The following is a 15,645-nucleotide window of genomic DNA, read 5'->3' as shown; positions in this document are numbered from 1 at the left end:
AAGTACTGGTGTCCCAGAGATTTAGAGAGCTTACATCATGATATTTTGGAAGCTAAGCCCATATAACACATAGTCTGGCAGTTGACTCTGGCAGATCTCTTCAGATCACACTATTTCAAATGGCACTGTTGTGGTGGCATGCTGATTTTGGGAAGGTTTCTTTGGATTAATGGGAAACCTTTTTTTTTTCACTTTCCAGTCCTGTGTCTTGCAAATTTTGATATGTTGGTTATTTTTGCTTTCTCTGGTGTTTCATTCCTAAGCCCTTTGTTGGCTATGTGTAACTGGTGCTGGTAGATGCCTTGGGAACAAGAGAGCTGAGGATTTGGGTGGTCATGTAGCAGATACCATGTGTGTGGGAGGCTGGTATTGTTCATTTTGTTTAACCTGTGAAAGCTTAGATTGGCCTTTCTGTGATCAACAGATAATTGAAAACTTGATACAGGCAGTTCTGTGCTGGAAAGGGAAATGATAGAACAGGTATATCTGACTGTGCATGTGATTCTGTGTCTTAGTGAGGAAGAAATTCTGTTCATTTTACATATGTGGAATAGGAAAATGCTGTTCCCTTATTTTCTATTTCCCCTGTATGTGTCTATGTGTATTGGAAGAGAGAAGAATGCTTGGCATACCTAACATTTGCAACTTGAGTGCCAACATAGATATTTTAAATTTACCTTTTTTTTCCTTAACTGAAGTCAGAGTTTTGCTCAGTGAAACTGCTTTAAGATGTATTGATTACCTATTTATATACTTGAAGTACTGTTTTCAGTCAAGAAAATGTTAATCTGTTCTTCAGGTATTTATGATTCACTTATAAAGAACATCTGAAAGGATTAGCTGTTGTTTGCTTATGGTATAATTTTTCGAAAATATTGATTTCTGAATTGCAAATGCTGAATGTAAAGTACTGTGAGAAATCCTCTTTTAATTGAGTTTCAATCCAAGTGTGACCTTTTGGTGATAGATCTTACTGGACTTTTGATTGGAATTCACTTTTTTTCATACTGACAAAAAATATACCTTTTTTCTTTCTTCTTCTCTCAGAATCAACGAATCCCATCTGACATGGTGTTTCTGAGAACCTCAGAAAAAACAGGTACGTTTTCACAATTCACATTGGTTACATGATAAGTTTGTAGTTGTGGTAGAATTTTAGATTGTACTTTATGGCCAATTTGAAATGGTTAAATAGATTGATGGAGCTCTACCTTCATCATAATAATGGGAGAGAGTCCATATGTGACAAACACATTATGCTTGCACTGTAAACCAAAAGTAATCTTACTGTGAACATGAGACTTCAATAGATATGTTTCTCTAAGCGAATAGTTTTATGAGCTATTTTAACAAAAGGTTTAAATACTAAAATTGCTAAAATATTTAGCAAAATTATAAGACTGCATTTGATCAGTATGATTTGACACTATTTTCACATTTTGACATGATTTGCAACTAGACATTGTCTTGCAACATACATTTAAATGTCATCTGATTGTGTTTCTTTTATTAAATTTGAAAGAACTCAAATCTGAACCTACTAATGTGTGTTTAAAATAACTATTTTCGGAAAATTTATTTCAACTCCTGAAATAACTTTTTTGGGTTCTTTTACTTCAAAATAATACTGCCTTTTTGGTCAGTCAAAAAAAGCTAAAAATCCACAAATTTTCTTGCATGACAGGAAGTGCTGCTTCTTAGCTCCATTTCTCTTCACATGGTGATAGGTAAATACTCTTAATCTTTGAAAAACAAATATCTCCTTTGTAGGAACCCTATAAATTATAGCTGTTTTGTAAAGTTTAGAAATTACTACTGGATGCCCCTGTGTATAACTCAAATGAGTTTTCCTCCTTTATATTACCATTTCTCTTCAGATCCTGACGAACTGTCTGGTATTTGTCAGCGAGCACTAAATTTCACAAAGCTAATAGCTGTGATATTGGTAATCTCTGTATTAGTGGCACATAGTATTTCACTGGAGTTCTATCATATATTTCAGATAAAAGCCTAAATTTGTAGAGATCATTTGAAAGAGAAAACAAAAATACTTCTGATAGCCTACGGAACTCCAGTAGAGCTATATATTTACTAAAAGAATAAATTTCTGTATAGTTACTATGTCTTGTTAATGCTGATTCAATGCAGTGGGCATCTATAACTGGCCTGGAGTGACAAAGTCTTCTAGTGGTCTTATATAAGCTCCATTTTTGTTAACCACCCTCTGGTTCAGTATACAGGGAATTTCTTTTTATTCCCTTTTAGAACCCCAATCTATTAAAAAGCCTAATTTTCTGTTAACTAGTTAACAGAAGCAACAGGTTAACTAGTTTTATTGGTGCTGCATTTCAAAAACAAAAAAAAGAAAGCAAAACCACGCAAAAATAATTTCCTAAACTTCAAGCATATGGCAGTAATTGTTTTTTGACTAACGAGTGAACACTTACATCTGTAATTGTTTCTTCCTGATGTTGCAGTTTTGACTGATTTATGCTTTAATTTATAGTTGAAACTTGTAAGTACTTTGTGAAATAGTTTTTGTATGGTTTTATGTTCTATATGTAATTTTATCTTCTGTGTAATAAAGCAGTTTAACTATAGCTTCTTACTATAAATCTCTAAAGAGTAATGAACTCTTTAGAGTTTGAACTAATCTCAAAATCCAAACCTCCCTCTAAGCTTCTTTTGGGGTAAAGTACAATTTTCCAGCTTCAATATTTACATTACATATTAATGTAGTCTGTAGCACTGCAGTATCCTACATCATCACTCAAAAAAAGAAGCAATTTGAGTTATAAATAGGCAGCTTACAAAGTGCATCCAGAAACTTACCCCCTCAGTGCATTTTTGTAGTTTTCTAGGATATTTGTAACACTGCATAGCATTCTGGAGTATCAAGCTTATCTTGATAAAACTAATTTCTTATTAGATGTATTTTTGCCTTTCTTTATCAAATGCATTGTCTTTTCAGTAGAATGATCTCTTCAAAGATCTGATATAATAATTTGATGTCAATTGTGTGCCTGTATCTAATTTCTAAGTTTCCTGTGTTTATTAATCAGACTTTACAGAAGTTATAGTCTAAAGGCTCATATTGGTGGGACTTTCTTTTGTATTCATGTGACAGTCTGTAACATTCATCTTCCTCTCTTTCATGGATGGAGGCAGCTAGATGGCTGTTCGTATTTTCAGTTAGGATTACTTTCTAGGGGGATGGAGAAGGTGGAAATCATTGCTCAAATGTGAATTCTTTGCTGCTGTCTGGCTCCCTGTATAACAGAAGTTTCCAAAATATTTTCATTGACTTCAAAAATAAATAAAAATAATTGTAAGAAATTAGGCATGAGAAGCTTATGGAGTTATGTGTCGGAGTTCTATGTATTTGAAAAGATAGGAGGGGATTATCTGTGACTGAGTCTTGATTTTATTCATTATATATGGCAGAAGTGACAAGCGACTTGGATGATTTGTCCCATTTATCAGCCTTCCACCAAATGAAAGGAAATGTTCATGCTGAGCTGGCTGCAAAAGATGGTTTAAATGTTGTTTTCATTTTCTGTATAAGCAGGCAGCATGCCAAAATCAACCGACTACCTTAGTATGAAGCTGTTATCCAAATTTAGACAAGATCTCTGTTACACCAACACAAAACTCCCTTGCTGAAATTAAACTAGATCTTAAGTGGCCCTTAACAAGACTTTCAGGATAATTTTTAATTTGTTTAGCCCCTTCTCTGCATTTCATTTGTCTATATGCCGTCTCAATCAAAAATCAAAGGCTAGACAGGGCATTCCAGAGATCATCGTATAACTGTATAATTGTCCACAGAAGCTGCCAACTGAAGCATGTGTTAATAACCTCATTATGGGAGTATCAAAGATACTGTGTATGTAAAACACAAGAAAAACTTCAAAGATAAACTCTTTCCTTCCCGGAGCTACAATCCTTGCACTCCACATTGGCTGTGCCTTGGTGCAGTGACTGGCTTCTGATCCGGGTCAGGTATTCCTATGGTAACACATGCTCTGGGCATGGGTCGTGTCCTGTCTGAAAATCTGGTGCATATGACTGTAAGACTCGGTGTTTCTGGAATATTTGTACTCTTTCTGCTTTCAAATGTGAAATTCTGAGAGGAATGCAAACTTTATAGGGTGACTACAAAGTGTCAAAAAAGAATGAATGAAGCTTATTTTTTTTCCAGACAAGCTTTTTATGTACATGCTTCTAATAATTCCAGATTCTTATTATTCATGGTGAAAAGCTGGCAAATGCAGTGGCTAGTTCTGAGCTAAGCAAATGTTGATTTTAATTATCAATTTTTGCTAGGTCCTGAAACAAATAACTGTTGGAGTTATCAGCTTGGCTTTTCTTTTATTCATATGGTTCTTTCATCCTCTCTTGTTTCACAAAAACTCAGGCAACTTCCTAATTTTGAGATCATTGTGCTGTCATACTAGGTTGAAATCAGCCACAAGTCAAAAGTTTGTGGGAGAAAGACGGCATGGAAGAATGGCATTGTACCTGGAATTACAGCTAAAGGAACTAATTCTCTATGTCTGTAGCTGGAATAGCCAAAGGGGAAAAAAGCTTTAGGTTTTGTGATATGCTCCATAGACATTAGGACTGCAAAAGATTTTTTCTGTATTACTGCTAACTACTTAGGCCTATGACAGACTACTCACAGTGCTGGCAGGATACTGGCTTTCCTTAGTTGCTTTTTACAGGGGGAAGAATTGCTTAATCTTAGTCAAACCTGTCTGATTGTTCCCAAGGTCCTCTTTGTCACAGACAGTGCTTTGTGATGGTATGAAAAGAAAAGCTGGATTTTCTCTTTAGCCTTTTCTGGTGAAACTGAACTATCCAAAGGGTGAACAGGAAGTGGTTTTCCTGGTCTGCTTCATCTTTCCTGACCATAGTATTTGAACCTAGCACATGTCTTCTGCATAGAGTTAAAATTTTTGGTAGACACTTGATTTCATGTAGAGTAACAGCCAATATTTCTGGAAAAGTATTAATTTTTTTTTTCCAAGAGAGAGTACTGTATTAAAATATTTCTCTTTTAACAAACTTGTAAAAGTTCATAAAAAAGATGTATATGTAGATGTCTGGAAAAATAAAGTCACAAATTTATTTTAATGTCTCAGCTGCTTTAGATTTCTCAACAGCTACTAAATTGACAAAATAGGTTGTTGTTTTGGTTTGTTTTTTAGGGGTTTTTTTGACTGTAGAGGTACTACTCTGGAGAGAGCAACTCCCAGTGGCTGATCAGTTCCACTGCTCTCAAGCATACTCTCATAAAAACGTTTTTATCATAAACCAGTTTTGGTACTTTTTGTCCTTAAATCCAGTAGATAATAACTTAGTGGTGTGGACATTGCAAAACACTGTCCTCCACTACATCTGTGCAATGCAAGCAGTAGGGAAATGGAAAATCATTTAAACAGTCTTAACAATCCTTTGTGAAGAACATTTAATTCTTTCCAAGATAATACAAGTTGCACAGTTGCTACATGCAGTATTTTTCAGGCCAGTGTTAATTGTTCTGGTGCTTGCTGCTCAGCCCATTTGCCCGGCCTGTCAAGGTCCCCCTGGACATTTCCCATTGCACAGATCAGTGTTTTGAATTCCACTTATGAAATTATTTTAAGATTGTATATTTACTCAGGCATAAATTACTAGTTGCAAACATGTTTATACTTTTTAGAATTGTAGCAAAGTCAGTCATCTCCCTTGCATTAAAATTTATAGTTAAGAATTTTCAGGATTCTTTACTTGTAATTACTTTAACAACAATGGTATAAGTAAAATGTGGGAATAAAACAGGAAAATAATTTTTATTTTGAGGCTTTGTAGCAATTCATTTCTGTAGTAATATAACTCTCAGATGTGATTTTTATTTTAAATGCTAACCATTTAACTGGCATAAACTCTACAATGCAAGTACAGACTTAAATAATCACTCATGCAAGTTGATTTTCTGTTGAGTTAACCAGTAAAGGCATACACCAGCATCTACCATCTGAAACAAAGTCTGCTCATTAAAGACATTTTTTGAAAATGATGAGTTCTTAAGCATTTCTATACAAAAAGTGAGCATTGTGCCACCAAATACGTTTTACTTGTTTAAAAATCTGGTTTTGTAGGTATTAAAAAGCAAATATTAGTAGAACATTTATGTCAAAGAATGAAACTCCAAACTCACTGCAAGGAAGAATATAATAAAGGTGATGCTAGCACTGTCTATTTATTCTGCACAGTTAGGAGTAAGTGTTCTACAAATAACTTGATTGTCTGGGCCCCAGCCTGGTCTGGAAATTCAGATATTTAAAAATCAAACCAGAGGAGAAAATGTCGGTTTGGAATTCTGTTGTGCAGCTGATGTCACTTTTTATTTCTTCATAAAACCTGCTGCTGCAGAATAATAAGGCTGAAGGAGTTGCATTTGTCACACATTCTGGAATTTTCTATTATGTTTAGAAAACAAGTGGTGTAAAACCTACCTGTCTGGAAACTAAAATGCTTTGAAAATCTATTGCTATAGAGAATGATAAATGACTAGAGTTAAGTTTTGCACATACGGCCAGATAAAAGTTTATCTTCAGGGCATGAGTAGCTGCCAACAATCTGTCCGAACTACTTTAATCTGTTTCTCTATTTCAGTTCCTATTCTGTTTTTAGCATTTGATTTAACTCAGATTTGAAATGTTTTGGTATCTTCTTTAAGCCACTGAGTACTAGTGATTTGACATGATCAGCTACTTGTTTAAGATGCAGTCAGATAGTATGAATGTTATGTGGTGGAAGGAGGTGGTATCAGCTGGCATTAGGCTCCCAATAATATTCTACTCTCTCTATTAGAACTGTAAAATTACCCAGCAAAATATTATTAGAAGACATGATCATATATACAACTTGCTAATTATTTTATTTTCTCTGCACACTTGTCTGATTAGTACAATCCATGTGTTTCATTAGATTTGCAGCAAAATAAGCATTAGCAAAGAAATATTTTAATTTTTCTCTGTATTTAAAAAAAAGACTAGTAAGCATTGAGAAAATGGATGTGTAAGGAGACTGTGTATTGTGTTAGGCATAAATTAGCCTTTTCCTATTTGCCAGTGATAATGTATTTTCCCAGAAATTTCAGGGGATTTGGTGGCTTGGCTTGAGTAGCAGTCTGAACATCCCAAAATTCCAAACAATTCCCCCTTTTTGGGAAACAATGCAGAGAAACTGAAGTGAGAATCATCAAAGCAGATCTCAGAGGCAGGGCAAGTCAGGCAAAAAAATATATGATATTAACAGCTGATAGACTTGTTGATATGTTGTCAAAGGCTTTGAAAATAGATAAACCAAAATAACTCTTGCAAAAGTAGGGTTCAAGAATTCCTTGTGTAGAAGTTTATAACATGTTGTCTGTAAAGTATCTGTAAGGTCTAGTGTTAAATCTTCATAGGTGGGTCTGTTGTTTCTTCCCAGTTACCAAACAGTAAAGGAAAATTTGCTTTTCCCTGCTAAACTTGAACTAAAAATTTATCTGTGGGGTTTATGCTGCCCTCAGTAGGTTCTGAGGGTGACTGATAACCTAAAATGGTGTCTAGGAAAGTATTTTGACGGTTTTTGTGGTGAATGCTCCCTCAGCATAGGTAGTAGCTGAAGCCAAATTTCTTTTTTTTCTTTTTGTTTTTCTTTTAATGACCTAAAACCAGGGGTCTTCTGGGTTAAACCAGTTGGAAGGTGAAAGCCCTGAGTAGGGGAGCAAAGTCAATGCCTCAGCCTAAACTGGGGGCTGTGGTGGTCCGAAAAGCCAGTTGTAAAAGGTTAGACACCCTTGGGCCAGTCACGCTGAAAAGGCCAATCCCAAAATTCTCCTATGAGCTTAATGCCAAAGGCTGAAGCCCTTTAAGCACTCGCCCATGCATTAAATTTGCTTAAGATCTGCAATATGGACCCACATAATCTGTTTATTACAATTACATTCCCATTTTATCTTTACTGCCTACCACCAAAAGCAAACCTCAAGTCAAATGGACTGTTTAAAACATAATCCTCACTGGAATTGTATTTATATTGGTGCTACAAAACTGTATAATTACTGTTTAATTTTTAAATTGTTAATTGTCATATTTCTCTTTATCTTTTCTTTCTAACAAAAAAGGGGTGAGGTGTAGTATTGCATTTTATTTAAATGGTATGCTTTGTCTCACCCCTCCAGAACGTCTGGTATATCCCAAGCCTGTGGTCCTGCCCTGAACCATCCCTTATCTGTAATCCCATTGGCACAAGCCTGATTCCGCGCCCATTTTCTTTCTCCCTCTTAAACCGAGCAAGTGACACCAGTTGCCCTCTTAGCCTTTCTCCCCTCTTAGCCCTTCCCCTCCTCTCTTGGCCCTTCCCTCCCCTAGGCCCTTTCCCCTTCCCCCTCAGTAACCACGCTGCTCCTGGGGATGGGATCCCCAATAAACCCCCATCTAATCAGCACCCTCAGAAGCCGTGTGGAGTCTCCTTGCCTGCCTGATGCTGCCAGCCAACTCACAGCCTAGGGGGCTCTCCGGGGACACCCCAACAAACTGCAACATCTTGTTTTTCATGTGCCTATTGTACCCTGATGACTTTGTCCACTTCTTTGACTTGTACTTTTCTGTGTTTAAGCTTTATGAGATACCAAGGCTTTTATTATTACTCCCCCTAATTTAGTTTGACTGTCCTTCAAGTTGATTAGTATTGCTGCTGCTAAAATCTTGGAAGCAAAACATGTTCTCAGTGGATACTGGTATATTTGGCCATATGCTTTTCTCAACCTCCTCTCTGAGCTCTGCTTTCATCAAAAGAGGAAATGCTCCTTAAGTCTTCTACAAGCACTCTTCTTTGAGATGTATATGTATTTTTTTTGTGTTACTGGTCTTTAGAAATACATAAGTGCATTAGGGATGTTGATGGGGACAATGAGTTCTGCTGTGCTTCCAGAGCTCTCAAATCATGGAGCTGTTTAGTTGGTATTCATAATTTATGTGAAAAGTGAGAATTTTTTCAGTGTTCTAAACATTGTCTATGGCAGACTTTTTTATTTTGTCATTACTCTGAAGATGTAAATAATGCATACCATCTTTTTTCTGTATCACTGGGTTTCTGCAAAAAGAGATTGCTAGTAAGCATCAGAAGAATAATGGAGCAAAGTGGTGCATCAAATCCTATTAAATGGAAAACATAATGGTTTTTGAGTATCCTTCTGTATATCTCAAAATAATATAAATCAGTAAGCTAAAATTTGAGAATGTGAATATGAACGTAGACTTTTTAAACTTAGAACATTGTTTGCTATATCTGAAAATTCCATAATGTTTTAATAGAGATAAAAATTCCTAAAGCGTACTGAATCAATACTGCAATTCAAAAAAGATGCAATGTGATCAAGCTTGGATTAAAAAACATCTGAGTTCTTGTCAATAAGGAGCTGTGATGAGTTTAGGGGTATCATATTGACTGTGTATTAATACATGGTATCCTATAAGACCATCAGCTGATTGTTTAGAATGTAAATGAAACTGTTCATGGATCCAGTGACTGATGGCTTAAATTCCAATTAATCAATTGCTTCATCGGTTTCTTAATTCAGATCAAATATCTCAAGTACACACAGTTCTTCCCTGGTCTTAAGAGAAATTAATGCTTTTAAACTAATTTAATCAGTCTTTCATAAATGTGCATCCTCTGGAATGACAATGTAGCTTAAAGGTTCAGGATGTTTCAGGTGTCTTGTGGTTTTGTTCCTTCTTAGAAGCCATCATAATTGAAAGCTGCTCATTAAGATAGTAAATGAAACTCTGTACTCCAATATGTCATCTTGGTGCTGCTATTCACCTTATCATCAGTTTAAAATTTTCATGTACATTATCACTGAAGTAATATAAATGATTTAAAAATTAAATTGTTTGTAAATGATCTGGTGTTAAGTGTGCAAAGTCAAAGTCTGTTTTTCTTTTGCTGAGTACATTCTAGTAACCCATCTCTTTAAATATTTTTCACTTAAAACAGGGAGGCTGGTAATATTGCCAGAAAATATAAAGCTGTTTATGGCACTGCAGTTCCACATGCCCTGTTTCCACTGACCCATCAATTAATTTATCAACACTTGACACAAGCTCTTCACTCTGACACTTATACCAGTTGATCTTAATTTGATTGCCGTTAAAACCTTCCTTTCCTGACAACTGTTGTCAATTATACAAAATAAAATCAAGTATTCATAAGTAGGCTGTAATAGGATATAGGCAGACAGATTTAATAATTCAGTTTTGCTGAGGCTTGAAAGGCTTTAGTTGTAGCTGTTGTTCTCATTTGTAAAAAATTCATTGGATACAGCTTTGGAGAGAGAAGGCAGACATAATTTTATTTATTTAGATTTGACAGAGAAGAACCCAGACATGTAGTGATGGTTTAGCATTATCTCTGTTTAAGAATAACTGACAGGAATTCTTATCAGTTACATATTATAGAAAGTAAATGTAATTTACTTTTATGATTTATTTTTTTACTAATGTAAGTGCACACATTATAAGGTTGCTTTTTGACAATATCTGTAATGGAGTGTGGAATTCAACCCTGCATTTATGCAGAAAAAACAATACCTTTTCAAGACTGGGGTGCCTGGTTTTGATTGTGCTTGTAAAATATGCATATTCCTGTACATCTGCTATATACAACTAAGCAACTATAGAACTATAGCTGCTTCCATCTGATGCATCTTCCTTACAGTATAACATTAAAATATGTGCTATGGCATACTTGAATTATACCTATAAGTTTACTGTAGGGCTTTTTGGCAAGTCTACTTTTTAAGCTTGCTGATAATCGGCAAAAATTTGCAAGCAGAAATGTATTAACTTTAATGTTTTTTGAGAGAACATTAAATATATTTTCTAGAATTTCTGTGTTGATTAACTTCTTATACTTTGTTCTTTACTGTGTATATTGATGTTTGTAACAAATACCATAGGTAGGTTGACTGTAAGGCTCTGTGGATTTCCATGTATTTGTGAAATCTAAAAATATAAATATTTTTAAAAATAATTTCACTTGTAAAATGCTTTTAAATAGATGTAGTCAAAGACAAGAGCTGCTCTAAGTTATTGCTCAGTGCAAGAGCAGAAATAGTGAAGGATAGAAATGTGCAACTCCTTTTATAATGTGTCATTTACTTTGTTGCTTTTTAATGCTAGTCAGAACAAGTTATTTCTTAGCAGAGTTTGGATTTTTTTCCCAAATTGAGAATCTTCTTTTGTCTCATCTCATGACTTAGAACTGCTTTCTCAGACCCTTCTTCCAGGCCAAGAGTTGGGAAATGAAAATTAAATTTGAATACAGGACAAATTGAATAGTTTAGTTATGTCAGGAAAAGTATCTTAATTTTTCATGTTGCTATTTGTCCAAAAACATGGCCAGTCCTGGAAAGCAAGTATTAGCATGTTTTAGCTTTAGGTATTAGCATATTTTCCAACCTTCTCATTGTAAAAGCAAAGCCAGTAGACTTCATGATCAAGAAGGAAGTAGGGAGGAAGCTCTGTCTTTTCATCACACCACTCTACCTAAACTTTTTGCTTGCCATTTTCAGAGTCTGATTTGCTCATAATTTCCATCAGTTGATTAATTCATTTTGAGATATTTGAATTCAATTATGCGGTCTAGGATTATTCAAGAGCATTACTGCCTAACAAAGAAGATTAGGTCATACTTTTATATCTGGTAGGATATTCTGTGTCTGTCTGGCTATTTAAGGGCACTATTAGGCTACTAAGTACACAACAGAACAGTCTTTACTTAAAGCCAAGTCTGAATGAAAAACGTCTGTGATATGCAGGAATGTATGTAATCTAACACAAGCGATGCTACAGATAACAGTTTTGATTCTGCAGTGAACGAAATCGACTCCTCTAGTGCAGTTGAGATTTTCTTCCACACATATTTGAAATGTTAAATCTCAGTGTGATTAAGATAACATGATTTTTTTTCATTACAGCTTTCCATTAAAATCAGGGGATGTGATTTTACAAAAAATAAATTATTTTCCTTTTGTGAAGCAATTGCTCTTAGTCTGTCAATTTTGTGTCTCTTATGTTAAGTACATGTTCTATAAAAACTACTTATTTAACAGGCTGAATACTAAGCTAATTGTTTTGAGGAGAAATTATCCATCTTTCTGCCTAACAGAAGCAACAACATTTCCAAATCAAATAAAATAGAAACAATTTAATTAATACCCAAGAAATTTCATTTTGAGTGACTTTCTTAGTAAACCTGGAAGACAGAATTCATTTAAGAAAATATGTAACATCCCAAGTAATAGCTTGTTTTCAGAAGCTTAATTTAAAAACTGTATTTAATATCCTGGAGTATGTATATAAAAATAAAATGGAAGTGTTTGATAGTATCACAAGTTCATATACATTACTATAATTTCAGGAATTTAAAGATATCCACATAAAAAAAAATTAATACATAAAATATGATTAGCAAGTTTGGTAGTATAAAAAAACTAGATTAGGTTATCTGGTGATGATGCATAGTATTAATTAAGAGAAAGATCATAATATAAATGTGTTTTACTTGATTTGATTAAAGAGCTTCCCTTTCTGGTTTGGGGAAGAATTTTCCCCCTCTTTTCTTTTCTCCTTTCCTTTTCCTTTTCCTTTTCCTTTTCCTTTTCCTTTTCCTTTTCCTTTTCCTTTTCCTTTTCCTTTTCCTTTTCCTTTTCCTTTTCCTTTTCCTTTTCCTTTTCCTTTTCCTTTTCCTTTTCCTTTCCTTTTCCCTTTCCTCTTTCCTTTTCCCTTTCCTCTTTCCTTTTCCCTTTCCTTTCCTTTTCTTTTCTCCTACACATTTTTTAAGGTGAAAATATTACCAGCTTTTTCACAGGATGACCTGTATTTAGTTTGAGAATTTTTGTTCAGGGCCCTTTTCTTCAGGATTCCTTGAGGCAGGTAGGTGGCTGCTGCTTGTGTACATGTGCAGCATTCCCAAAAGCGTTTGACGTGTACACGTCCTTCAGATATTATCTGATTGAAGCTTTAAGTCCAGCACACACTAAGTAGAATTGTTCCTGCTCACTCTGCATTAACAATACAGAGTTTGTTTGACAAATCTAGGCCAGGCATTTCATGGCCATAGATTATTGCAATCATAAATGAGCTTTTTTATCACTATTTCAAAACACCATAAAAACTACTGAAGTAAACATTTTTTTTCTTCCATATTCTTTTAACACACAAAATGGCTTTAAAATATGTTTTTGTCCATAATATCTCAAAAAACATAAATAAGAAATCTGTTAATAATTATCAATGTATCCTTATAATGTGAAGCTACATAGTTATTTCAAACTCTTAAATTTAATCCTTTGTACTGAGGTGCAGTTTTTCCATGGAAAAGCAACCTCAGGGTAAATTCTGGACAGAACTCAAAGAATTGAGCTCTTGCTAAACCACCAAACAGAATTGTAAAGCCAAGACAGAATTGTAGTCCCAGGACGTTCCCAACCATTCAAGTTTTAAAGTTTCAGCTGAAATGGTTTCAAAAATCAGTTTAATTGCTACTTGGCAGCACTTTGCATGCATTTGCTCTACATTGATTTCTGCCTCTCTTCAACTGATTAGGCTAAATGAATATTACATACTTGTAAATTAGTTTAAATGTGCTCATGAAGTTTGCACCACTTTTGATAAATGATTAATCTATGTAGGTCCAGTGTAATTTCCTTGAATCAACCTTAAATTCTAATTCAGGGAATTCCAAAAGTTTCACTTGAATGATGGAAAGTCAGATGGATGGATAAGTCAGATATTTACAATGTACTTATTTGTCTACTAACTTTGAAGAACTGTATAGTTATGGGAAATGAGCATCTGAGTGCGTCACTGTATAAGGTAGAAGTTTTAATTTTGTGCATTCTCCTTTAAATGTAGCCTTATGAAAATTTGTCATGTTCAGTGTGTAATTAAATTTTTCTTTTTTAATTTTTTTCTTTGTGCAAACAGCTACTTTTGATTGGTAAATACTTAAAATACTTAATGGCATTTCCTTAAATGCCTCCTTTTCTAAAGCAGCACAGACTTAAAAAAATTTCATTCTTTATGTGCAGTAAAATAATTATCAGGTTCAAGAGTTATTTCTGTATTCAGAAGGAATAGCAACTCCTGACATGTATAGATGATTTGGGGATTTTTTCTTCTGGCAAGTCATATTCAGGTTAGAAATGTAAGAGACTTTTCACACTATCCTAAAGTGTTCTGCTGAACGGTGTAACACAATTATTACAACTTTTTTTATATGAGCTTTGCGGTCTTAATTTTGTTATTGGAGGAGGGGGGTGCAATGCTTAAAGCACTCTAAAATGGAAAAATGAAAATACTTATTTTTTTCAAAAGACTTTGATTTTTAGAAGTTTTATGTGCTGCTGACTCAAATACCTCTCAAAGGTAAAGTACGTGTGACTTCCAGACAATAAACAGTGGGGAATATTTAGTTTTACAAAAATTCAAGGTTTTTGGTAGGGGTGAAGAGTTCTTTTTTTATACTTTCTAATTACATATTTAATCTTCCATGTTTATAGATTAGTTAAGCCATGTTACCTTAGAGAATAGTTAAAATTACTTAGTCAAATCTACTGCAATATTTGAGGTGGAGAAGAGGATTGTATTGTTTCGGTTTTGCTTTTGTGATCACTATTGAAAGCTGACTTGGCAGAAAGCAGTGCCTTTTTCTGGATAAAAGGGAAACAGGCTATGAGATAAGTTATTGATGAAATTAACTGCTGAAGTGAAGAGGAAATGCAGCTGGCCAATACATGTCATAGTGTGAGCTCTATTAAATGAATATATGTGCAGTCAACCATTCACAGCAGCCACACTGGTCTTGAACTGCATTGATCTATAGTATAATTCTAAATGAAATTGATGCAAGAGAGCAACCATTGACAGCAAGGGTAAAGAGAACCATGAAATGTCTTGTACAGGAAAAGTATGATGGAGAGTAGGCTCATCTATGCCATGGATAGAAAATGCAGTGATACCATGGGGTTTGTAGGTGTTCCTAGGTATGTCACGCTTCATTATAATGCAGTGGATGTTGCTGACTCTTCAAAAAGTGCTTTACAGTATTTTGTTCTTAGAAGAAAATTCATAAAGAATTCTGTTAAGAATTTAAAGGCAGCTTTTCAAGAACTTCAGACACAGCTTTGCAGCTTGCATCTCAGAGCTTTGGGTGAAATTTAGCTGTGATAATGTTTTCTGAGAGCTGTCCATATTAACATTTAAAGATTTGTTTATTTACAATGCACTTAATATAAATAGAGTTGTTACATGAAAGCTTGTAAGATTCTTTGAAGTCTGTTGTGCAAAACACTACTTTTTAGTCAGGTACAATTTCAGGTGGCTTTTCTCTCAAGCATGTCCTTTTAGGCAACCACTCATCAAACTGCTTAATTTGCAGGCTTTGATGGATAAAGCATTGGGTTCTGTTAGACTTTACTTACACCAGGGTCCACTTGTCCTATAAAATAATCTTTCTCTTAATTTATGTTCACTGATAGGTACCTTTCTTGGCATACTGCCTTGACACATTCTAGCAGACTCTCTTCTTATCTGTAATAAGACT

General features: G+C 34.6%; 1 protein-coding gene across 2 annotated transcripts in view; it reads left to right on the top strand.

Annotated features, from left to right (window-relative positions):
* ATP9B (ATPase phospholipid transporting 9B (putative)) overlaps positions 1–15,645 on the top strand; it is a 151,297-nt gene that overhangs the window by 45,803 nt on the left and 89,849 nt on the right. For both annotated transcript variants that reach the window (XM_064422474.1, XM_064422464.1), the window contains exon 7: positions 1,048–1,099. In XM_064422474.1, coding sequence (XP_064278544.1) covers positions 1,048–1,099 — 52 coding nt within the window. The remainder of the gene's footprint in view (positions 1–1,047; positions 1,100–15,645) is intronic.

This window comes from Passer domesticus, chromosome 1, assembly GCF_036417665.1.
Source record: "Passer domesticus isolate bPasDom1 chromosome 1, bPasDom1.hap1, whole genome shotgun sequence".
NCBI classification, from domain to species: domain Eukaryota; kingdom Metazoa; phylum Chordata; class Aves; order Passeriformes; family Passeridae; genus Passer; species Passer domesticus.
The sequence above is the reverse complement of the archived record's forward strand: the minus strand, read 5'-3'. Positions and strand labels throughout refer to the sequence as shown.